Source organism: Erythrolamprus reginae, chromosome Z, assembly GCF_031021105.1.
Source record: "Erythrolamprus reginae isolate rEryReg1 chromosome Z, rEryReg1.hap1, whole genome shotgun sequence".
Taxonomy (NCBI): domain Eukaryota; kingdom Metazoa; phylum Chordata; class Lepidosauria; order Squamata; family Dipsadidae; genus Erythrolamprus; species Erythrolamprus reginae.
Window position 1 is genome coordinate 128109281 of NC_091963.1, and position 23897 is coordinate 128133177.

Sequence of the window (23897 nt, forward strand, 5' to 3'; positions counted from 1 at the left end):
GTCAACCGTAGATAATCTAAGAGTAAAGTGTTGGGGGTTTGGGGATGACACTATGGAGTCCGGTAATGAGTTCCATGCTTCGACAACTCGGTTACTGAAGTCATATTTTTTACAGTCAAGTTTGGAGCGGTTAATATTAAGTTTAAATCTGTTGTGTGCTCTTGTGTTGTTGTGGTTGAAGCTGAAGTAGTCGCCGACAGGCAGGACGTTGCAGCATATGATCTTGTGGGCAATACTTAGATCTTGTTTAAGGCGTCTTAGTTCTAAACTTTCTAGGCCCAGGATTGAAAGTCTAGTCACATAGGGTATTCTATTTTGAGTGGAGGAGTGAAGAACCGTTATAGGAACAGAATAGAATTTTTTATTGGCCAAGTGTGATTGGACACACCAGGAATTTGTCTTTGGTGCATATGCTCTGAGTATACATAAAAGAAAAGATACATTTGTCACAGATTATGAGGTACAACAGTTAATGATTGCCATAGGAGTCAAATAAGCAATGAAGAATAGGACATCTTTCAAGGCACTTGAAGGCCAGACAAGGAATAATGAATAGAAACTGATCAAGGAAAGATTTAACCTAGGAATAAGGATAAATTTTCTGTCAATGAGAACAATCAACCAATGGAACAGCTTGTCTTCATAAGTTGTGTGAGTTTCATCACTGGAGGTTTTCAAGAAAAGATGGGGACTGCCATTTGTCAGAAATAGTTAGAATCTCCAGCTTGGGGGGGGGGGGAGGTTGGACTAGTCACTAGATGACCTACAAGGGCTCTCCCAACTCTGTTAATCTGTAGACATAAGAAGAGCCATGTTGAATCAGGCCAAAGCTCATCAAGTCCAGCTTTCTGTGTCACAGTGGCCCACCAATTGTCTATTGGGATTTTGAGCAGAAAGAGAAGGCAAAACCCTCCCTTTCCCTTCATCCCCAACAAATGGTACTCAAGGGAATCCTGTCTGCCTCAACCAACATAGAGGTGGCACTTGGACATCCATTTCAATAACCACTGATACACTTGGCATCCATGAATCTGTCTAATCCTGCCTTGAAGCTGACAGCTGTCACAGCTCCCCTTCTGGAAGTGAATTCTAACCAAAACAATGCATGACAGGGCACCAATTTTTGAATATACCTCAAATGAGCTAACTTACAGCATGCATCCAAAATCCAATACCTATAACTCTTTGGAATTGAAATTTGGTAACTACAGTGGTACCTCAGTATTCATCTTATGGTTCCAGGAGATGTGATGAATACCAAAAACCATGTGCATCAAATTTTCCCCATGAGAAATAATGTAATGAGTCTTATGGCATCCCTCACCACCAAGTTCTAGCAGGTGTGTTCAATATCAAGCAAACTTATCAGTATTGGGACAGAACTTTCACATCAAAATGCGTTGCATACCAAATTCAATGAGCTTAAAAACAGTTGAGTATATCAAGATATCACTGTACTATAAAATGTTTTATAACATAAAAATTATCAATTTGTGACATTATAAAATATCATGAACTATTTTCTGCCTTGATGTTCAACATAAGCTACTTTCAAGGCAGACGCCTCTGAATATCTCCCTGAATTTTTAAGTACTTTTCAAGTACATTAGACTCTGCTATTGTTGAAGGATTGAGGGTAAAGAAATAGCTCTGAAATGATGAATCTTAAAACATTTTCTAGACCACTTTAGTCTTTTTCTGCCACACGACCTAAAATCCCAAAGATAGTCTTCTACCATCAGTTTACTTGAGAGGCATGGTTTATTCTAGTTAGGAAATAAATTGTATTTGTCTGTTCCTTTGTTATCTGTAGATATGTTTATTGACTTAATTATTCACAAGAAGATTCTTTAGGGATCAATGTTCATTTTCATTGGCGAGTCTGTAATGTTTTCATCCAAATGTAGATCTTGTGAGCTCAAAAGTACAAATACTGGCATAAATGAATTTCTACATCAACTTACTTTATGGAGAGATTTGTATCTAATTAGAATTTGCTTGAAGGTAGGCAAAATATATCTTCAGCACCTATGCTGCTCCTGAATTACTTCTTGCAGGATACTGTATAATTGCAATTGCTCAAGAGAAAGGGATCCAAGGCATATAGAGATAAAAGATTCCTTTAAGTGTTTGGTTTCTTAGTGTATTCACTGTGGTTTACAAAAGTTCTGCAAATTATGATTTTTTTAAAAAAAGCTAAGTAATTTTTTTTTAAAAAAAATATCAGTGTGCATATCCAAGAAAAGAAAAAAGTAGGAAAGGCTTTTTCACTTGGTTTACATACAATTTTGGAATGTTATTTTTCAACATCAATATCATTAGAAGCTGTTCATAAATTAAAATATTGTGTTTTCTACATGCAATATGATTTACCCTTCTTTTAAAATGTCAGCTGTTTTATTGAACACCATACTTGTTTATTTTATTTATTTATTTACATTTATTTCCTGCCCATCACCTTGTGGACTCAGACCAGCTTACAAAAGTTAAAACCCTATAGTAAAACATTCATCCTTTAATCATTCAACAATTAGGCTGGAGCAAGATGTTGTGCCAACCAGCAAAGCCATATTTTTAGGGCCTTTCGGAAGGCCAGGAGAGTGGGCATGGTGCGAATCTCCAGGGGAAGCTGGTTCCAGAGTGCTGGAGCCACTATGGAGAAGGCCCTCCCCCATGGTCCCACCAGCTGGCATTGTTTGACTGACGGGATCCGGAGGTCGACTGTGGGATCGGATCAGTTGCTGGGATGTATGAGGCAGAATATGGTCCCCTAAGTGACCTGATCCTAAGCCATGTAGGGTTTTATAGGTAATAACCAACACCTTGAATTGCCAATTTTTTATGTGTATATGTTTTAAGCATAAGCAGTTCTTCCAAGCTGGTATTCTCCCCATGCCTTATTGGAAGCCAGCACATGATCAGCGCTCTTGACAAGTTAAGGATGGTGAACTGTGGGAATCTACTAGAAAATACAGTGGTACCTCTACTTAAGAACTTAATTCGTTCCATGACCAGGTTCTTAAGTAGAAACATTAAGAAGAAGCTATTTTTCCCATAGGAATCAATGTAAAAGCAAATAATGCATGCAATATTAGGAAAGAAATAAAAGCTTGAAATTTGGGTGTAAGGAGTAGGACAGTCACTGCCAAAGGAAGGTGAGGGGAGCACCCCCTTTTGCCTTTCCACACCCAGATGCTCTGAGAGGCAACCTCACACTGGGTGTATGGGAGGCAGCGTGAGGGAGTCACCACAGCGAAGTGGTTTATTCCCTCCCCAAGCGCCCAGAGAAAGGAAAACGCTCCGCTTGCTCTGGGCTGCCAAAGCCTCCTTAAGTGCCACTGAAAGGCTCCTCTGGCAGCCCAGAAAAGTCCGAGATGGCCGGGATTAAAGGGAGAATGGCAGGAAACTGGCCGGGCCTTTGTGCCGCTCTCAAATTTCCTAGGAAATTTTTCCGGGCTCGGGTTCTTAAGTAGAGGCAAAAAAATCTTGAGCACCCAGTTCTTATCTAGAAAAGTTCTTAAGCAGAGGCGTTCTTAAGTAGAGGTACCACTGTATCAGGATTCAGTGACTAAACTGGAAAAGTATCAATATAATGTTGTGGATTTCTTGACAACAATATAGTGTTGTCAAGAAAAACACAAGTTAATCCCTCGGAGTTACTGGGATTTCAGCTCTACACATTAAGACGATGTATTCTTGAGTTGTGTTGGACTCCAAATCACCATACTTGGTGATTATGAGAAATTCAAAGTAACAGGAGCTAAATGGACACACATCTGTTTATCCAAGACAACCTAAAAACATAAGAAGAGCCCTCCCTTTCCCTTGATCCCCAACAAATGGTACTCAATGGAATCCTGTCTGCCTCAACCAACATAGAGGCGGCACATGGACATCCGTTTAAATAATAGCCGATACACTTGGCATTCATGAATCTATCTTATCCTGCCTTGAAGCTACCATGGCTGACAGCTGTCACGACCTCTTCTGGAAGTGAATTCCATAAACCAACAACCCTCTGGGTGAAGAAATATTTCCCTTTATTTGTCCTTGCTTTCTTACCTGTGAACTTTAGGGGTTGCCCCCTCGTCCTAGTATTGTGTGATAGAAAAAAGAATTTTCTCTATCCGCCTTTTCTATCCCATGCATGATTTTATACACTTCGATCAAGTCAACCCTTAAACGTCGTCTTTCAAAGCTAAAGAGACCAAGGCGTTGCAACCTGGTTTCGTAAGGGAGGTGTTCCATTTTCTTGATTATATTTGTTGTCCTTTTTTGCACCTTTTCCAGTTCCATTATATCCTTGAAGTGAGGTGACCAGAACTGTACATAGTACTCCAAGTACAGAGGCAATATAACACTTACTGATTTTTTTTCAATTCCCTTCCTAATCATGCCAAGCATGGAATTTGCTTTTTTTACTGCTGCTGCACACTGGGTTGACATCTTCATTAAGCTGTCCACCAAAATCCCAAGATCCCTTTCTTGGGTTGTCTCAGAAAGCTTCATCCCCATCAGTTGGTAGGTATAATTGGGGTTCTTTGCCCTGATATATTATTGATTGATTGATTGATTTGATTTGTATGCCGCCCCTCTCTGTAGACTTGAGGCAACATAGTTATATGCATAACTTTGCACTTGTTTAGGCTAAAATGCATTTGCCACTTTGTTGCACTCAATTTCCTCTTCAATTATTTTTGGTAAAATATTTTCTAATCTATTTGCCAAGATTTTCATAAATATTTTATAATCTTGATTTGCCAAACTGATAGGACGGTAGGACCCAGGCTCTCTTAAATCTCGACCCATCTTCGGAATAGTAACAATTTCTGAAAGTTTCCATGTCTGCGGGATATCACAATTTAACAATATATTATTGAACAGTTTCCCCAAATGCGGCAGTAATACATTCATATAAGTTTTGTAAAATTCCCCTGTAAACCCATCCGGGCCCGGTGCTTTAGCTTTTTTTAACCCTTTAATTACTCTAGCAATTTCATCTTGTGTAATTTCTGCATTCAATATTTGTTTATTTTCTTCACTTACTATTTTCCCAACATTGAGGACTCCTATCTTCACCTGCTCCTCTTTATAAAAATCTTCATAATATTTCCCCATTATCTTCTCTAGCTGCTCATTACCATATCTAACCACTCCAGTAGAGTCTCTCAATGCTAAAATATATGATTTTTCTTTCCTCTTCTTCAGATATCTGGCCATTTGCTGCATTGATTTTGTCCCCCAGCTCCGTATTTTTTGTCACATCGTCATTCTCATCTTGTTCCATTTGATCTCATCATACACCATCAATTGTTTCCTTTTCAATTTCAATAAACTATTCCAATATCTACTTTTAGTTAATCTTAACTGCTCTTGTATCAAATCTATTTCCCTTATCTTTATTTCCCTTTCTCTACCCCATCTCTTCCTAATATCTGCTTCCATACATATATATTGTCCCCTCATAAAGGCCTTACATGCATCCCACACAATTGTTTAATACCACCCACATCATTAATTATAAAATATTTGCATAACTCAGTTTGCAATTTCTCTTTATCTTGTTCACTAGCAGTTACACCTGCATTATATCTCCAAATTATTTGATTGCGTTCCTGACCTATTTCCAATTCTGGCAATAGTGGGGCATGATCTGATAGCCAAATACTTTTAATATCTACTTTTTTAACTTGTATATTGTCCCCCCTATTCCTTAATATATAATCTATGCAGCTAAATGTATGATATCTTGCTGAATAATATGTACTTCTGTTTGAAATATCTGCATGAAGATCCACCATATTAAGTCTGTTTAAATGTAACGTCCTACTGTTTCCAATCCCATTTGTTAATTGCATATTAAAATCTCCTGCCAAAAAAGTTGAGCCCTCCATAAAGTTGTCTAACTGCCTCTTAGTATTTATTATAAATTGTTTTGTTTTCGTATTTGGGGCATAAATTGCTGCTAATGTCAACTTCTTTTGATTTATTTTCCCTTTAACAAATATCCACCTTCCTTCTCTGTCTTTCTGAACTCCAACCTCTTCAAAAGGAACCCTCTGATGAATAAGAATCGCTGTACCTCTACTATTTTGCATTCCTCTAGATTCATACACCCATTTCCAATTTCTATCATTAATCAATTTATCCCTTCCTCCCCGTCTTTTATGTGTTTCTGTCAAAATCATAATATCCACCTTATGTTGCTTAACCATCCTTAATATCCTAAAACGTTTCAAATCTGATCCAAAACCATTCACATTTAAAACCATTATCTTACACTCAATCATAATATACCAAAATAACCCTTTTCCCTTCTTGTTTTGCCCTTGGTTTAATTTTTTCCCCTTTCCTTAGCCCTGTCACACACACCCCAGCGTGCCTCCCCCCGTGCTCCCCCCACCAAAGGAGAGGACGACAAGAAAGATAGTTATATGCATAACCTTGCACTTCTTTAGGTTAAAATGCATTTTTCACTTTGTTGCACTCAATTTCAAGAGATCCTTCTGGAGCTCCCGACAATCAGTTTCACTTTTCACTGCCCGGAACAATTTAGTGTCATCAGCAAACTTTGCTATCTCACTATTTACTTCTACATCCAGATCATTAATGAATAAATTAAAAAGTAAAGGTCACGAAACTGAACCTTGGGGTACACCACTTCTCACTTCTTTCCATCCAGAGAATTGTCCATTTATTGCCTGGAAATTGAACAGAATTAGATCTTTTCTAATTGATGAGATTATATTTAGAAAACCTTGTTAATAGCATAGAAAGTTTAAAAAATATGACACTGTGTATAAATAGCAAATATCAAACAAGTGGATACAGATGAGTCACTTAGAGTAGATATATATATATATAAAAATAAAAACAATAATAATAAAATCTAGATATGGATTATTTTGGAAATGCAAGGATGCTACTTCCACATTTCAATAACATCACCAGATTCCATCCCCAATTGTTCAGGGGTCTGAGTTTCTTTCAAACGCTGCCCATCAAAATAGAACACAAATCGTCTGCCGTCTTGAGCTTTTTTGTACTGGTTCATAAGGGATGCTAAGGGCTCCCACTGCAAAAAGAAGAACAAAATTACAATACAATGCTATCTCTACTTAAGAAATTAATTCATTCTGTGACCAGGTTTTTAAGTAGAGAAGTTTGTAAGTAGAAGCAATTTTCCCCCTAGGAATCAATGTAAAAGCAAATAATGCATGCAAACCCATTAGAAAAGAAATAAAAGCTCGGAATTTGGTTGGGAGGAGGAGGAGGAAGAAGACGAGGAGGACAGTCACTGCCGAAGGAAGAAGGTGAGGTGAGGGGAATCAAAAAACTCCAATACTTTGGGTCTTAAAAAAAAAAAGAGGGACTCTGAGTTGGCGAGGAGGAGAACGTGCCTCCCATGCACCCAGCATATCCTATACACTACGCCAGAGAGAGAAACCCAGGGGGAATGGCAGGAAACTGGCCGGTCCTTCGTGCTGTCCTCAAATTTCCTGGGAAAGTTTTCCGGGCTTGGGTTCTTAAGTAGAAAATGGTTCTTCAGAAGAGGCAAAAAAATCTTGAACACCCGGTTCTTATCTATAAATGTTCTTAAGTAGAGGCATTAGAAGTTCTTAGGTAGAGGTACCACTGTACTATAATGCTTCCTCTCACAGAAGAAATCCTACAATCCACACCTTAGTTCCTTTACCTTCTGGATTGTAATCTCCATCACAGAACTTTTGTCTTTTCCTTGCACTCGAAGCAACAGGGTTCCAGAACCATCACTCCGTTCGGTCTCCACTACACAATCTGAAAGTTATCACACAGAGAATGTTCAACTTACTTTTTCTCCACTGAGTTCAAAACAGCCAAATAATTATTTACCCCAATATTATCCTAACCAACTGCCCCATAAAGGTAGAGCCGGGCCACAATAATTGAGAGTATGTGTCTGAAGGAGGATTAGAATTTAGTATCTCCCAAGCTTTACCATAGTTCTAATTTTGAAAAAGCAAACAAACAGGTTTAGCCAATACAAGAAAATAGCTGTAAAATACTTCATAGTACAGAACTTTTAATTCATTTGGGAAGCAAAAGGTTTGAGGAATTTAAAACAGTCAATCAGACTAGAAGCAATGATGATCTGAAGTTAAAAAAAGAAGAGGTCCGTAAGCTATTCACCAATGATGCTGGCAACACCAAGGTCCAACTTAGCAGGAGTTGCATCAACTGAAAGCTCCTTATCATTGTGCAAGAGTTTAATTCTGTTTGGATGAACCTTCAGTATCGTGGACATGTGGTCAACCACTCGCTGAAGAGGCTCTGTCTAGAAAAGGTGAAGTTAAGTAGCTGTGTTAGAGAACAAGGTAAATGGATTCTCTCTGCCCTTACTGGCTAAAACAACTGTATCACACCATTGGGACAATAAATATATGGCACCAGTTACATAGTGGATCAAAGATATGATAATACCAGCCCTTTATGAACATACAGGCATATTTGCATTACATACCTAGAACTGAAACTCTCTGCTGTTGTAACAATATGTTATTATATTTTTGAGAGTTATTTTTTAAAGCACTTATGCACTTTTTTGTTTGATAATGTATTAGCATAATGATAATCACCATTATCTTTGTTTTGTTCATTTTATCTTTTATTTTAAAAACAACAATAAAAGTAGCTGTAAGACAGTAAGACTAGGATACAATAGGTTACTGATCCACCTCAGGGACAGTACTTCCCCATTCAAAAATTGTTGCCTATCGTTTTGCATCGATGAAGGTTACAGGTATGAGAATTTTAATAGTATGTAGCAATGGCTTTATAAGCAAAGCAAACAGAAAGTTGTGACAGAGTTTTGGAATTTTTTTAAGCTGAGACATGTGGCAATTTTATTCCACTGAAGTTAGGCCTTCAATTTTTGGCAAATTTTATTCTGCTGAAATTAGACCTTCAATTTTTGGCAAACAAAAAACTTCAAGGGGCTACAAAGAGATTTCAGGAATTTGCAAGTTGTCCACTCCTGTGACATGTGGATTCAGAAGTAACATTTTGAGGTAGATATGTTTTCAACCCTCAAATCCCACATTCAACACATATAACAGTTCCCTGGTACAAAGCTGTAAGGATGAGATCCTGTGGGCTAAAGGTTAATTCAGAGACTGCAGGTTCAAATCCCAGTGAGGGTATGGCTTTGGGATAAGAGGAAACAAGCTTGAAATAGATCTATATTAACCTCCCTTCATTTTCAATTCACAAAAATATGTTACACACACACACACACACTTTAGTTACATTGTCACAGGCTGTAAATTAATAGTGTGGTTATTGGAATTCACATATAATGTCCATGTCCAGTCAACGAAGCAGTGGAAGTGATGTGCCGGTGTCTGGAGGCTGTTGGGGCCTGGATGGGTGTCAACAGACTCAAACTCAACCCGGATAAGACGGAGTGGCTGTGGGTTTTGCCTCCCAAGGACAATTCCATCTGTCCGTCCATCACCCTGGGGGGGGGAATTATTGACCCCCTCGGAGAGAATTCGCAACTTGGGCGTCCTCCTCGATCCACAGCTCACATTAGAGAACCATCTTTCAGCTGTGGCGAGGGGGGCGTTTGCCCAGGTTCGCCTGGTGCACCAGTTGCAGCCCTATCTGGACCGGGACTCATTGCTCACAGTCACTCATGCCCTCATCACCTCGAGGTTCGACTACTGTAATGCTCTCTACATGGGGCTACCTTTGAAAAGTGTTCGGAAACTTCAGATCGTGCAGAATGCAGCTGCAAGAGCAGTCATGGGCTTACCTAGGTATGCCCATGTTTCACCATCACTCCGCAGTCTGCATTGGCTGCCGATCAATTTCCGGTCACAATTCAAAGTGTTGGTTATGACCTTTAAAGCCCTTCATGGCACTGGACCAGAATATCTCCGAGACCGCCTTCTGCCGCACGAATCCCAGCGACCGATTAGGTCCCACAGAGTGGGCCTTCTCCGGGTCCCGTCAACTAAACAATGTCGGTTGGCGGGCCCCAGGGGAAGAGCCTTTTCTGTGGCAGCCCCGACTCTCTGGAACCAACTCCCCCCAGAGATTAGAGCTGCCCCTACTCTCCCCGCCTTCCGTAAACTCCTTAAAACCCACCTTTGTCGTCAGGCATGGGGGAACTGAAACACCTCCCCTGGGCATGTCTAATTTATGCATGGTATGTTTGTGTGTGTGTATGTTAGTAAATGGGGTTCTTTTTAAATCTTTTTAAATCTTTTAAATTTATTTGGATTTGTCATGATTTGTTGTATTTTGCTGTGAGCCGCCCCGAGTCTGCGGAGAGGGGCGGCATACAAATCTAAATAATAAAAATAAATAAATACAGTAAAATAAAATAATGATGGATTTATGCAAGATTGTATATGCAGGTCCGCTGATTAGTAGGGGAATATCTAATAATGAAAAATAAGGTTCCAAAGCACAAGATGGCTGCTTCTATATTGAAGCTCATTAAAAAATCTCTAGTGTCTATTGCAGATGTCAGGACTGAGTCCTAGACAAGTGTGAGGAAAAGAGAAAAACCCACATTATGACAGCAAAGGTTAGTGAATACGGATATCAAATACCAAAGCCTCATACCATTAGAATACAAACTTTGTAAAGATCAGCTCGGCATTGGACTTTCAACAACAGCTCCTGTGGTTCAAATGCATCAACCAAAACTACATCCTCCTCCTCCAATTCTTGATCCAGTAAGCTCTTCTTAGCAGCTGAGAGGGTGTTACTCAAATTTATGAGATTCTGATCGAAGATTCTGCCGACAAAACAAAGACAAACATATGCTGGGTTCTGGTTTGGGACGCCATTAATTAGAGGTATGTTTTACTCAGTTTGAAGCAGGCAAGGGTACTTGGGATCTGTTATGGAAACCCTTTCTATATCTGAAGGCACCTTAAGGAAAAAGCACTTTATGTTGACTTAAACACAGCAGATTCACTAAAATACAGGTTGTCCTTGACTTACACCAGTTTATTTAGCGACCGTTTATAAAGTTACGATGGCACTGAAAAATGACTGTTTTTCAGTTATACCTTTTTGCAGAACTCCCGTGATCAAAATTCAGATATGTGACAACTGACTCAGATTTGATGGTTGCAGCAGAATCAATGGGGAAGCTGTTTTTCTTTAACAACTGTGGCAAGATAGATTGTGAAATGGGACAAAATTCACTTAACAAATGTTTCACTTAGGAACAGAGATCTTGGGCTCAACTGTGGTCGCACTTGGAGAGGGAATAAACCTCTGCCAGCGCCCAGAGAAAAGAAACGCTCTCTTCGCTCTGCGTAGCCGAGGAGTCACCACAGCGAAGGAAAGGCGCCATGTATTGGAGACACGTGCTCCTCCACGCCGCCTCAGAGTCCTTCTTTTTTTTTAAAGCCTTAAAGTTTTGGATCTTTTTGATTCACCTCACCTCAACTTCTTCCTTCGGCAGTGACTGTCCTCCTATTCTTCCTCCTCCTCCTCCCACCCAAATTTTTTTCCTAATGGGTTTGCACGCATTATTAGCTTTTACATTGATTCCTATGAGAAAAAATGCTTCTACTTAACAATGTTTCTACTTAAGAACCTGGTCACGGAATGAGTTAAGTTCTTAAGTAGAGGTAGAAACATAGAAGTCTGACGGCAGAAAAAGACCCCATGGTCCATCTAGTCTGCCCTTATACTATTTTCTGTATTTCATCTTAGGATGGATATATGTTTATCCAAGGCATGTTTAAATTCAGTTACTGTGGATTTATCTACCACGTCTGCTGGAAGTTTGTTCCAAGGATCTACTACTCTTTAAGTAAAATAATATTTTCTCATGTTGCTTTTGATCTTACCCCCAACTAACTTCAGATTGTGTGCCCTTGTTCTTGTGTTCACTTTCGTATTAAAATCACTTCCCTCCTGGACCTTATTTAACCCTTTAATATATTTAAATGTTTCGATCATGTCCCCCCTTTTCCTTCTGTCCTCCAGGCTATACAGATTGAGTTCATTAAGTCTTTCCTGATACGTTTTATGCTTAAGACCTTCCACCATTCTTGTAGCCCGTCTTTGGACCCGTTCAATTTTGTCAATATCTTTTTGTAGCTAAGGTCTCCAGAACTGAACACAGTATTCCAAATGTGGTCTCACCAGCATTCTATATAGCGGGATCATAATCTCCCTCTTCCTGCTTGTTATACCTCTAGCTATGCAGCCAAGCATCCTACTTGCAGAGGTACCACTGTATAGGACATAACTGTTTATTCAATCCTGTGTAACTGTTACTTTCAGCACAATATTGATTTGCTCATGCTGACTTTTAATCAGTGTCAAAAGAGATTATGATATCAACATAAGCAGATCAGCAAAAAAATTTGGACTTGATATGCTGCACTCAGATAACAACCTTAATCAAAATGTGCTTGCTACATCTGCCAACTTTCTTCCTATGCACATTAAATAATTGCTGAGCTATCTGAAGCACTCTAGCAGGAGCAAGATAGAGAAACCAATTTAAATCAATTATGCCCCAGGGACCCCAATCCTTCCTAAAGATTTTGTTTCTCCATTCTTATCAATCTATTATACTTCTACCTCATTTCCAGAAATACCAATTTCTAATTGGGCTTTGAGACTCTTCCTTTGCAGTGGTGGAGGTGGAGTGGAATATGAAAGGTCCTGACATTTGTCAAAAGGAGAACAAAGTAATGGTTTAAATTCAGCTTTTCTGGAAAGTCAGGCAGAAGAGAACTGAAACCTTGGTCTTGACTTCAATTGCTTTAAAGGAATTGGCTTTTCCTCATCTTCGTCTTCTTCTGAGCTAAAGGGCAGGTTGCTACTACAACGTGCTTTGATTTCACCAGGAAGCTCCATAGGATTGTCTAAAAGCTTTAGGCCTCTTTCAACCTGCAGATAAGAAACAAAAAGGGGGGAGGATTTATCAGGTTACTAGAAAGAGAAACAAGAATTAATCACTCAATATATAAGAGTCAGTGATTACTAGATGAATGATCCATCACAGTAAAAGTGGGATGCTATGGTTCTTTGCTCTCTTAGACAAAGGGTACTAATGAGAATAAGAAACAAATGTGACAATAATGGAAGGTAACCAAGATAAGTTTGAGAGCATCATTTAATTGCGTGCACTATAAAGAATTACAATGCCCTTCTCTTTAAAAAACATCCAGAAGTCTTTTAAAAAATATTTTGTATAATCAACAGTTTTGTTTAAAAAAAAGAGGAAGAAGAAAGAATGCACACATGAACACTAAATCACTTTTTCTGTTACCTGGACATGTTTTTAATAAAACCTAAGACCTATGGTTACTATGTCTCTCTGCTGACTCATATTCATATTGCTAACCTGGCCCATAAGTGCCGTCTCTGCTGGGCACTCAAGAGAATGGTGTGGAAGGAAGCTTTAGAGCACCATTCAAAGCTTTCGCCCAGCTGTAAAGGATGCTCCGCCTTGTCCAGCTGAGGTTTGCCACACCGTTCATGGTTACTGCGGCACCCGCCGAGAACAAGAAGAACCCATGCAGCTGTCCCGTTCCCCTGGTCACCTCTGTTCCGGGCTCAGAGCTGTGTGCAACTGGGAAAACACTCCCTGTTTGGAGGAATCCACTAAGAAGGACCATCCATATTCCTCGGGGTCATATGCACTCCCCCCAAGCATTGCTCCGTCCCTCCCAGGGACCCCACTCCACTATTTGAGAAGCACTGGGCTAGTTACGCCCTCTCAACCATAGTAAGAGAGCAATGGCACACTACTGAAAAATATACCAATAAAATTGCAAGAACTATTCTAAGCAAGTCACCTGGTGAAAATCTTAATAGTTCTAGAGGAGACAGCAGAGGAGGGAAGAAAAACCCTCAGAAGACAGCAGTGGCAAATAATTTATATACTGTTGCCAAGAACTGTACATGGATATGACCACCGAGTAGCCGGTTGGTTGCATCACATGATGCAAGTTACATGTGAGATGGATTCTTCTGTCAGTTTCGCAGAGTAAATAAAAACTTGGCAAAGGACAATTACAGCACTATTTTCCCCAGTAATGTAAGGTGGGGTCCGCAACCATGGCGATGTTAAGACTTGTGGACTTCAACTCCCAGAATTCCTCAGCCAGCAGGTTGCCAAGGTTGTAGACCTCTGGTAAAAGTGGCAGCATTAAAAAACTTAGGAAAAATGGAAAATGGCCAATAGGGGGACACGATTAAGCGCTCTCTTGTCCCTGCAAACAATACCAATATGTTTGCAGTATATTAAAAAAAAACTTTTCATCAATTTATTTAATAAGGAAATCTTACATATTTTTTCCATATAGAACAAGCAACAGCAGAGGCTAACAATCTTATTTTTAGATATAAATTGTTAAATATGCGCATATCCATGAAGAAAGGGTACGCATGTTGGCCTCTGATTGGCTGTTCGTTCTGGTGGGAGGCTTGTTGCCATGTCAAATGGGGTTTGTTACTTGGCGAAACATATAAATAGTTAGAGAACGTGCCACTTTCCCTCAGAGAGAAATTCTCTGTATTTTTGACTGCTCTATTTCCTTTGCCTGTACCCTACTACAGAAATATAAAGACTGCTAATTCACCAGTTTGGCTATTTTTAAGTATTTTTCATAAATAGTCATGTCTTTGAGTTAATATTGATTATCTGTGATTGCCCATACACATTTTTGACAAGCTTTTCAATAGAGCCATCATTATTTTATTCCTAGGGCTGAGATTTCCTGTCTAAAACCAGGATTAGACAATCTGATTTTTATTCCAATGCCTTTAAACCAGGGTTCAACAATCTGTCAGATCTCAGGGACCACTAAATTCATAATTTTAAATCCCACTGACCACTAATATGATTTTTTTTAAAGATAAATAGTATTTAGTGCAACATATAAAAAGTAAAAAATATTTTCTGCGGACCATCAACATTTTCTCTCAGGGATCACTGCTTTAAACCATTACACTAAACTGGCACTCAGTCACATTATACAGATTAATATCAATTACAATGCAAATAATACAGTATACAGATTGGATACAGCAGCATACAGTAATTTAACCGGAAATGTATTCGTGATAAAGACAATGAGGGAATGAGAGCAGAACAATAACAATAAGAAAGCCCTCGATTTCCAAGGTTAGGGAAAGTCTCTCCTTTGAATAAGAATTACATGGATACCTTAATTATCTCCCTACATCCCTTGTTACCCAACAGTTCCAAATCACACGCTTTGCAATGAAATGTTTTAGGTTTCCTCTGACAATTTTATCTTTCCCTGACAAACTAGGTTTGAGAAGGGGATAGTTTAATTAACTATCCAAAGCACTGCGGGTAGGACAAGAAGCAATGAGTGGAAACTAATCAAGTAGAGCATAGAACTAAGGAGAAATTTCCTGACAGAACAATTGATCAGTGGAACAGCTTGCCTCCAGAAGTTGTGAATGGGTCCCACAGAGTGGGCCTTCTCCGGGTCCCGTCAACTAAACAATGTCGGTTGGCGGGCCCCAGGGGAAGAGCCTTCTCTGTGGCGGCCCCGACTCTCTGGAACCAACTCCCCCCGGAGATTAGAACTGCCCCTACTCTCCCTGCCTTCCGTAAAGTTCTTAAAACCCACCTTTGTCGTCAGGCATGGGGGAACTGAAACATCTCCCCCGGGCACGTACAATTTATGTATGGTATGTTTGTGTGTGTGCTTGTTAGTATATTGGGGTTCTTTTTTAAACTTTTTTAAATATTTAAATTTATTTGAATCTATTTGGATTTGTACGATTTGTTTATGCCTTGTTGTGAGCCGCCCTGAGTTCACGGAGAGGGGCGGCATACAAATCTAAAAATAAAAAAAATTTAAAAAAAAAGAATGCCCCAACACTAGAAGTTTTTAAAATATTGGATAACCATTGGTTAGAAATAGTAGAGGGTCTCCTGCTCAGGCAAGGGATTGTACTAGAAGGCCTCCAAGGTCCCTTCCAACTCTGTTGTTGTTGTTATTATTATAATAACTACAGGTAATCTTCAATTGACCAGCACAACTCAGCTCAGAATTTCTTTGAGAAATGTGTTAAATGTGTGATTCCGGGTCCGGAAAAACAAAGTAAGGGACAGAGCGAACTTTGGGGGGTGGGGGAAGTGGGAGGGGAAGAAACTACGTGGCTCACCCTTTAATCTTAACTTCCCCAAACCCCAAAAACTTTAACCTTAGACTATCTACAGTTCACCTCACCCCATTCCTAAGAGGTCTGCAAGGGGCGAGCATAAGTGTACCACTGTACCCACCACCCCATTGACTATTTATTGACTGATTGATTGATTTTGTCCAATACACAATAATACACAATGAATGTTATAGAAGATATAGTAGAGAAGAAATACAAGATATAGGAGAGACTATAGGACAGGGGACGGAAGGCACTCTAGTGCCCTTACTGACCTCTTAGGAATCTGGAGAGGTCAACCGTGGATAGTCTAAGGGAAAAATGTTGGGGGTTAGGGGATGATACTATGGAGTCCGGTAATGAGTTTCACGCTTCGATAACTCGATTACTAAAGTCATATTTTTTTACAGTCAAGTTTGGAGCGGTTAATATTAAGCTTGAATCTGTTGTGTGCTCTTGTGTTGTTGTGGTTAGGGTTAGGGTCAATACCTGCTACCTTCCTCATGCTTCACAAATTAATAAATAAGGCACACCAATAAATAAATGAATGTACAAGTATCCCTACAAGCATACCTGAGTCGAATAGACCGGGATGGGCGCGCTGGTCAAAATGCGCCGCCGTTTGGGGAAGGGCCTCCTGGGGGGCGTCTCTGGCTCCGAGTCGCTGCTTATAGTCACCTGCTGGGGAGGGCATGAGTAACGGAGGAAAGGCCATCACCCGCCGCGGGACGAAACGCCACCCCGCTTCCCTACGTCCCCTTCCCGCCCGGCTCCTTCTTTACCGTCTCCGCCATCGATGGCCAATACACGTTTCTATCGGTTTCACTATGCACGGCGTTCCGACTTCTTAGGCTCCGATTGGGCTCCACGCGAACCTCTTTGTTTCTTCACCCCGCCGAGAATTAACCTAGACAGGACATTGTGCCGTACAATTTATGGCTGCAGACAAAGGTCTTCGTTCCTCCTATTATTATTTTCTCCCGCTTCTTCTCCGCATCTGAAGAAGCTCCAAACTCCACCCCCACCCCACAAAAAGCACTCACGGCACCTCCGATAAAACCTCCAGTGAGAGCTGGCCTGGACCACAGGAGCGCCTTCCCTTCCGCACCGCTACGCAATCCGGAGAGGGCAGGGGGTGGGTTTGTTTTGCTTTCAAAGGCCAGACTTCCGCTCCTGCTGCAACTCCTTCTTCCGGGGCGGAAAAAGAGGAGGAGTAATTTGTGCTTGCACGCTCCCTCTTGAGGGACACCCCCCCCCCCCCCACCGCAGTAAACCGCTAGATACGTATGTTGCACCTTCTTAACCCTCGCGGCGAGGCGTCCGTTTTGGAGATGCTACTTATTACTACTTGGCCATAAGCCAGGATGGGCATGGGATCCAGAACACAAGCGGCTGAGCCCACGGCCAGTGTCCCTCTTCCGGCCGAATCTAGGTACATAGTCTTCACACAGCGACCTTGCAAGATTCTCCTCACCCAGAAATAAATAACAGCAATAAAGTCGTTATTCTTTACAGGTCGTATCCCCCTGCGAGATAAACACTAATACAGGTTGCACTATCCTTGAATATTAGCTCAGATTGGTAGTTACCTTGTTGGTTCCAGCTCCTAGCTTGGCAATCTGGTTGATGGTCCCCATTCATGGAGGCATTCTTTGGATTGTGCTTGTCTGAGGGAGCATTGGCCTTTTAAAAAATTGGCTTTTTTTAAAATGGCCAGTGCACCGAAGATGTTTCCTGGAACATTTGCAACCAAATTGCCAAGCTTGGAGGTCAAAACCAACAAGTAATACAGACTTTTTCCTGTGTGCGGTCAGCCTCACACTTTATCTTCCTCAAAGCAGTGCTGTAGACATGTCTTGTATTAGAATGATAGAGCTGCTTGCTATATTTTATCTGTCTACCTGTTGGAAGTTATAAGGCCTTTGATCTTCTCCACACTTCTTTTAGCAGCCTTCTGATCTGCAGATCACCATTCAATCCTAGCACTTAAGACTAGGATCCTACATCAAAGAAGAGGAATTCCCTCAGGGTAAGGAAAGCACCAGGTGAAAAAAGAGCTAGATATCTAAGCATAATCTTTCTTTTCATATTTCATGCACTTCAGGATTAAGGCAGGAGCATCCCAAACCGCATAGGACGGACTCAATAAACTTGCATGTACACAAACCACACCTCTGAATACACACCAAGAGTTAGGGTTATGGAAGAATGTGTCTGATCTCCATTATTAAATAATTCAGAACCTTGTGTGCATCCTTCTGGTCCTAGTGATCTGAACTCGTCTAGGATGAACAGGTACTCACCATTTAATCTGTTTTTTACAGTACTGTTTTTGGTAAGTTGCACTGCTTTTTCCTCTTTGTGTAAAGATGGATGCAAAAAATGAATTAAATAGTTCTACTTTCTCCCCGTTGCCTGCTATCTTCTTGCCACGTTCTCCTATTAATGGACCAATCATTTGCTTGACTTTTCTCTTTTTTTTTACATGTTGAAAGAACATTTTTTTAAAAATATTTTTTTAAAATATGAGCCAGCAGTGTGTTGCAGCTGCCAATAAAGCAAACACTGTTCGAGACTGCATTAATGGAGGAATAGAATTCAGATCATGTGAAGTGTTAATACTGTAACATTTTATAATGCCTTGTTAGGGCCACACTTGGAATACAGCACCCAGTTTTGGTTGCCACAGTGTAAAAAATCTATAACGGGTGTCAAAACGCGGGCCAGATGCATCACACACAAGCTCTGCAAAGCGGGGGGAAATGTGATATATCACATTATATCACATTATATCATGCAATCAGGTTTGACACCTGTGTTCTTTTGGGGGGGGGGCTTATCTTTTTTAAAAATAATTTTTATTTAAATTCTTTAAAAAACATAACAACCAAAGAAAAGGAAAAAAAAACAAAAATGACACCAACAACGAAGAAGGAAAAACAACACCACCATAACAAATAACAATCAAAGTATACTTTACATCATCATGAAGAGGGAAAATATTTCTATTGTTAAATATTTCATGTTCTGATAAATACAGCCGGTATCCACTATTAATCATTTTGGTTATCCATATCCTGTCAATAGTAATTTATTTCCTCCCCGCCTTCTATGCACTCTTTATTGAGTATTTAATTTCCTAAAGATCTTTATTTCCATATACCTATTACGCCCATATCATACCAAATTTGTTATACCAATAAAAAAAACAAATGAATTGTTATTGTCGTAGTTTAATTTAAACTTTCTTTCCTTCTCTTGAACCAATCGTAAAAAGAGTTCCAGATTTTATAGTAAACAGAGTCTTCTTTATTTTTTAATTTAAGAGTTGATGCGTCTGCTTCTGTGCAATCCATAATTTTTTTAAAATCAGCTAGTCATCTGGCAAGTTAGGTTGCTTCCAACATTGGGCTACCACCATTCTAGTTGCTGTCAATATGTTTATCATTAAATAATATTTATCTTTGTCTAATTTCTGATCTATAATTCCTAAGAGGAACGCTTTGGGTCTTCTGTTTATTTTAATTTTAAGTACTGTATATCCATTATCCATTTTTGTATCTTAATCCAAAATTCCTTTATTTTTGGGCAGGTCCACCAGATATGGTAGTAAGTCCCCGTGTTTTCCTTGTATCTCCAACACTGTGGCTTTATTCCAGTGTACATCTGAGCTAATCTTGCCGGGGGGGGGGGGAGGTGCCATATATACTACATTTTGTATAGGTTTTCCCTGTATGCCGCTGGTTTTGTTAGTTTTTGACCAGATCATATCCCACTTATCTAGATTTACACTGTAACCAAAATTCCTATTCAAACTATGAATATTATTCTTAATTATATAATCCTCCATTTTATAGTTCAATAAATATTTATAGATTTTGGAGATCATTTCTTTATCTTGTCCAAAGATTATTTTATCAAGTTCTATTTCTCCCTTTTGTATCCCTATTTTTCTTTTATCTTCTTGGTATCTTGATTTTATCTGGGCATATGGCCACCAATCCATTCTTATCTCATTTTTTTCTAATTGTTCCCTGGTCTTCAATTCACCTCTCTTGTCCAATAGTTGGTAATCTATTTAAATCTTTAGTGTTTGGATGCATCGTGGCTTCCATGCTGGAGAACCATTTCGGAATTTGTGGGTAGTGAGCTCTTTTAATTTTGGTCCATACCTCATATATTGAGTTTCTGATAATATGGTGTCTAAAATATTTGTGGGTTCTGTCTTTCTCATCCCATAAGAAAGCGTGCCACCCTAACATCAGATCGTGGCCTTCTAGTAACAATAATCTTTTATTCTCAAGTTTGATCCATTCTCTTAGCCAATCTATAATTGATGCATGATAATATAATTCGAAATCGAGTAATCTGCGAGAGCAGTCATGGGCCTATCTAGGTATGTCCATGTCTCACCAACACTCCGCAGTCTGCATTGGTTGCCGATCAACTTCCGGTCACAATTCAAAGTGTTGGTTATGACCTTTAAAGCCCTTCATGGCACTGGACCAGAATATCTCCGAGACCGCCTGCTGCCGCACGAATCCCAGCGACCGATTAGGTCCCACAGAGTGGGCCTTCTCTGGGTCCCGTCAACTAAACAATGTCGGTTGGCGGGCCCCAGGGGAAGAGCCTTCTCTGTGGCGGCCCCGGCCCTCTGGAACCAACTCCCCCCGGAAATTAGAACTGCCCCTACTCTCCTTGCCTTTCGTAAGCTTCTTAAGACCCACCTGTGTCGTCAGGCATGGGGGAACTGAGACATCTCCCCCGGGCATATACAATTTATGAATGGTATGTGTGTATGTATGTGTGTTTAGACAATGGGGTTTTTAAAATGTTTTTAGTAGAAATTTAGATTTGTTGTAAATTGTTTTTTCACTTTGTTATGAGCCGCCCCGAGTCTGCGGAGAGAGGCGGCATACAAATCTAAATAAACATAAACATAATCTGAATCCTTGTTTTTTATTGTCTTGTAAATACTGTAATTTAATTCTGTTTTTTTCCTGCCCAAATAAATTTCGTTACCATTCTATTTAGTTTTTGAAAGAAATCTTTCTTCAGAGTTGTAATAGTTCAGAACAGATATAATATTTTAGGAAGGATGGACATTTTGATTGCTGAAATTCTTCCAATGAGGGAAATCGGTAACTTATTCCATTTTTCCAGTTTCATTTGAATTTTTAAAATTAGTCCCCTGATCTTCTTTAATTGTTATTGCCTTAGAGGACAAATTTATACCTAGATATTTAACTTTTTTTGCAATTTGCAGTTCTAATTTATTTTCTAGCACTTGCTTTTCTTTATTTGTCAGGTTTTTTGTTAATATTTTGGTCTTCTGTTTATTAATTTTTAGTCCTGCTACTTTCCCAAATCTAACAATCTCTTCGAGCAGTTTTTCTCCAAATTCAATGGGATCTTCTAAATTAAATACTAAATCATCAGCAAATGCCTGAAGTTTATATTCTTGTCCTTTTATTCTCAGCCATTTAATATCATTATTAGATTGAACCTGTATTAATAGTATTTCAATTTCCAATATGAAAATTAATGGGGAGAGGGGGCATCCTTGTCGAACGCCTTTTTCAATATTTATACTATCGGTTAGATCTCCATTAATAATAACTTTAGCTGTTTGTTGGGAATAAATTGTTCAAATGACCCTTATAAATTTTTCTTTAAATTTCATCCTTATTAATTGATTTACAAAAAAATTCCAATTTAAATTATCAAATGCTTTTTCTGCATCTAGGAAAATCAAAGCCAAATTTTTACCAGGGTTTATTTCATAATATTCTAGTATATTTATAAATATATGGTCGGCCCAAACATTTGGTTCAATTTCAGATGTTAAAATATTTTTGGAGCCCTATGTTTAGCCATGCCATATCAAGCCTGGACCAGGACTTATGGGGGTTAGAATAATATGTATATTTTTGTTCATCTTGATGAACTTCTCTCCATGCATCCTTTAACTTAAATTCCTGTACTATATCATTACATTCAGCTGGTAATTCTTTTTTTTTTCCTGTTCCTTTGTAATCTTTTCCAAAATTTGCTACTGCATAGAAATCACACAAATATTTTCTTTCTCAAATTTTATTATTTTTTGATAAAGTTTTTTATAGAAAGCTTTTTGATCAATATTAGGTGCATAGATCACAATTAATGTTATCTTTTTTCGATTAAATTCAATTTCTATTATCAGAATCCTCCCTTCCTCATCTCTATAAATCATTATAGGGTTTAGCCAATTTTTAATGTAAACTGCAATTCCCCCCCCCCTTTTTTCCTCTGCTAGAGAAGTAAATAACTTCCCCAGCATAGGTTTTTCCAATATTGATTTATCATTTTTTAAAAACATGTACTTCTTGAAGGCATATAATATCCGCATTTTGCTTCTTCAATTTACCATATACTTGTCCTCTTTTTTTTGGTGAATTTAAACCATTAATGTTTACAGAAAATAATTTAATCTGTTGGTACATTCTCCTATTAGCTATTTTGTTCTTTTGCTACTCCTTAGTTCTCGACTAGTTTCTGTTCTTTTCTCTCTTCCTTTTTTTGATTTGTTAACTCTCTGTTCTTCAGATTCAGATAAAAGTACTAGAGGTGTATTATCTTACAAAGGAAAAGATATTATGGTATTAAAACAAATTCCTAGAAGGAATAGGGAGAAAAGAAGGGATTTCCATTATTTTACAGCTAAGTTAATAAGGAAAGAAATAGAGTTCAGGCGGCTTGTGCCCGAAGGGGTAATGGTCACCTGAAAAGGGGAAATGATTTCAATAGAGATATTAGAACAGGCGGATCAATTTATTTCAGAACACTTGAACAAAGAACGGGAAAGTAGCACAGAATCAGGGGCAGTAAGCCAGAAAAGTACCTCTAGTACTTTTATAAATTTTGTCCCTTGATGTTTTCTTAGTAAAGCTAATATGAATCTCCCTAGGGAGTTGGTGATGTCGGGTGTAATTAGTTTGCACTCGGTATATCTCATCTATATGTCTAATCAGCTCATCCTCATCTATTTTAATTCCTCTGCAAAAATTTCAACAACTGTCACAAATAGGTTCTCCCCTTTCTCTTCTGGTACGTTTTGTAACCTTAAGTAGAAGGAGGGTTTTTCAAATTCAAGATCTTTATTCACCCTTTTGAGTTCATCTGCACTTTTATTTAATCTTAGTCTATTATCTTCTGTTGTCTCCTCAATCTTTTAAATTTTATTCTCATGTTTGTCTACTGCCTTTTGCATTCCCTCTATTATAGCATTAAGTTTAACAAAATTCTCACACACCTCTTCAAATTTTTCTTTTGTTTCCTGCTGGTTTTGCAAGATTGTTTCTTGGGTTTTGTTTGTGGTCTCTTGTTGTTTGAGTATGGTCTCCTGTATTTTATCTAAAGAGTTCTGTAATGTTTGTAAGGTGGGGGTCTGCTCTTTACTTTCTGTTGTAGTAATATCAGAAGCAGAAGATGATAGAGTTAAATTACCCCTTCTCATTGACTTGGTTATCGTTTGTTGAGTTGCCGTTCCTTCTTCTACAGTTTAAAAAAAATTCCCTTAAGAAAATATTACCCAAATAATCAACTGTCAGTCACAGCTCAATTATTATATACTAATCCCAAGTCAACCAGCAAATATTCTATTATAACTTTGTATTATGACTTTGTATTAACCAACTATTCTCAATATTTCCTCTAAAATGAGGAGGATCAATATTTCTAGTCTATTCTAT

The 23897-nt window shown here is 38.9% G+C and overlaps 1 protein-coding gene across 4 annotated transcripts; it reads right to left on the bottom strand.

The window, feature by feature from the left end:
• Window positions 1-6677: 6677 nt before the first annotated feature.
• Window positions 6678-17303, bottom strand: LOC139153750 (NFATC2-interacting protein-like). 4 transcript variants are annotated; one of them, XM_070728089.1, is made up of 8 exons: window positions 17216-17303; window positions 16950-17074; window positions 16741-16845; window positions 12761-12909; window positions 10612-10786; window positions 8170-8314; window positions 7697-7797; window positions 6678-7075 (listed from the first exon to the last, which is right to left on the bottom strand). In XM_070728089.1, the coding sequence occupies exons 2-8, from the start codon at window positions 16959-16961 to the stop codon at window positions 6923-6925; spliced, it is 840 nt and encodes a 279-aa protein (XP_070584190.1). In that variant the 5' UTR covers window positions 16962-17074; window positions 17216-17303; the 3' UTR covers window positions 6678-6922. The 4 variants fall into 4 exon arrangements, with proteins under 4 accessions (XP_070584190.1, XP_070584191.1, XP_070584189.1 ...); XM_070728090.1 differs by having other exon boundaries at window positions 10627-10786; window positions 16741-16848; XM_070728088.1 differs by having other exon boundaries at window positions 16741-16848.
• Window positions 17304-23897: the final 6594 nt, after the last annotated feature.

What these genes read in the sequence shown, in the direction of transcription:
- LOC139153750 (XM_070728088.1), bottom strand. An exon ending in ACAAAGTTTGTATTCTAATG is followed by an intron (nt 8,315 to 10,611) that starts GTATGAGGCTTT and finishes CACCTTTTCTAG; the next exon opens with ACAGAGCCTCTTCAGCGAGT. An exon ending in TGGTGTTGCCAGCATCATTG is followed by an intron (nt 7,798 to 8,169) that starts GTGAATAGCTTA and finishes GATAACTTTCAG; the next exon opens with ATTGTGTAGTGGAGACCGAA.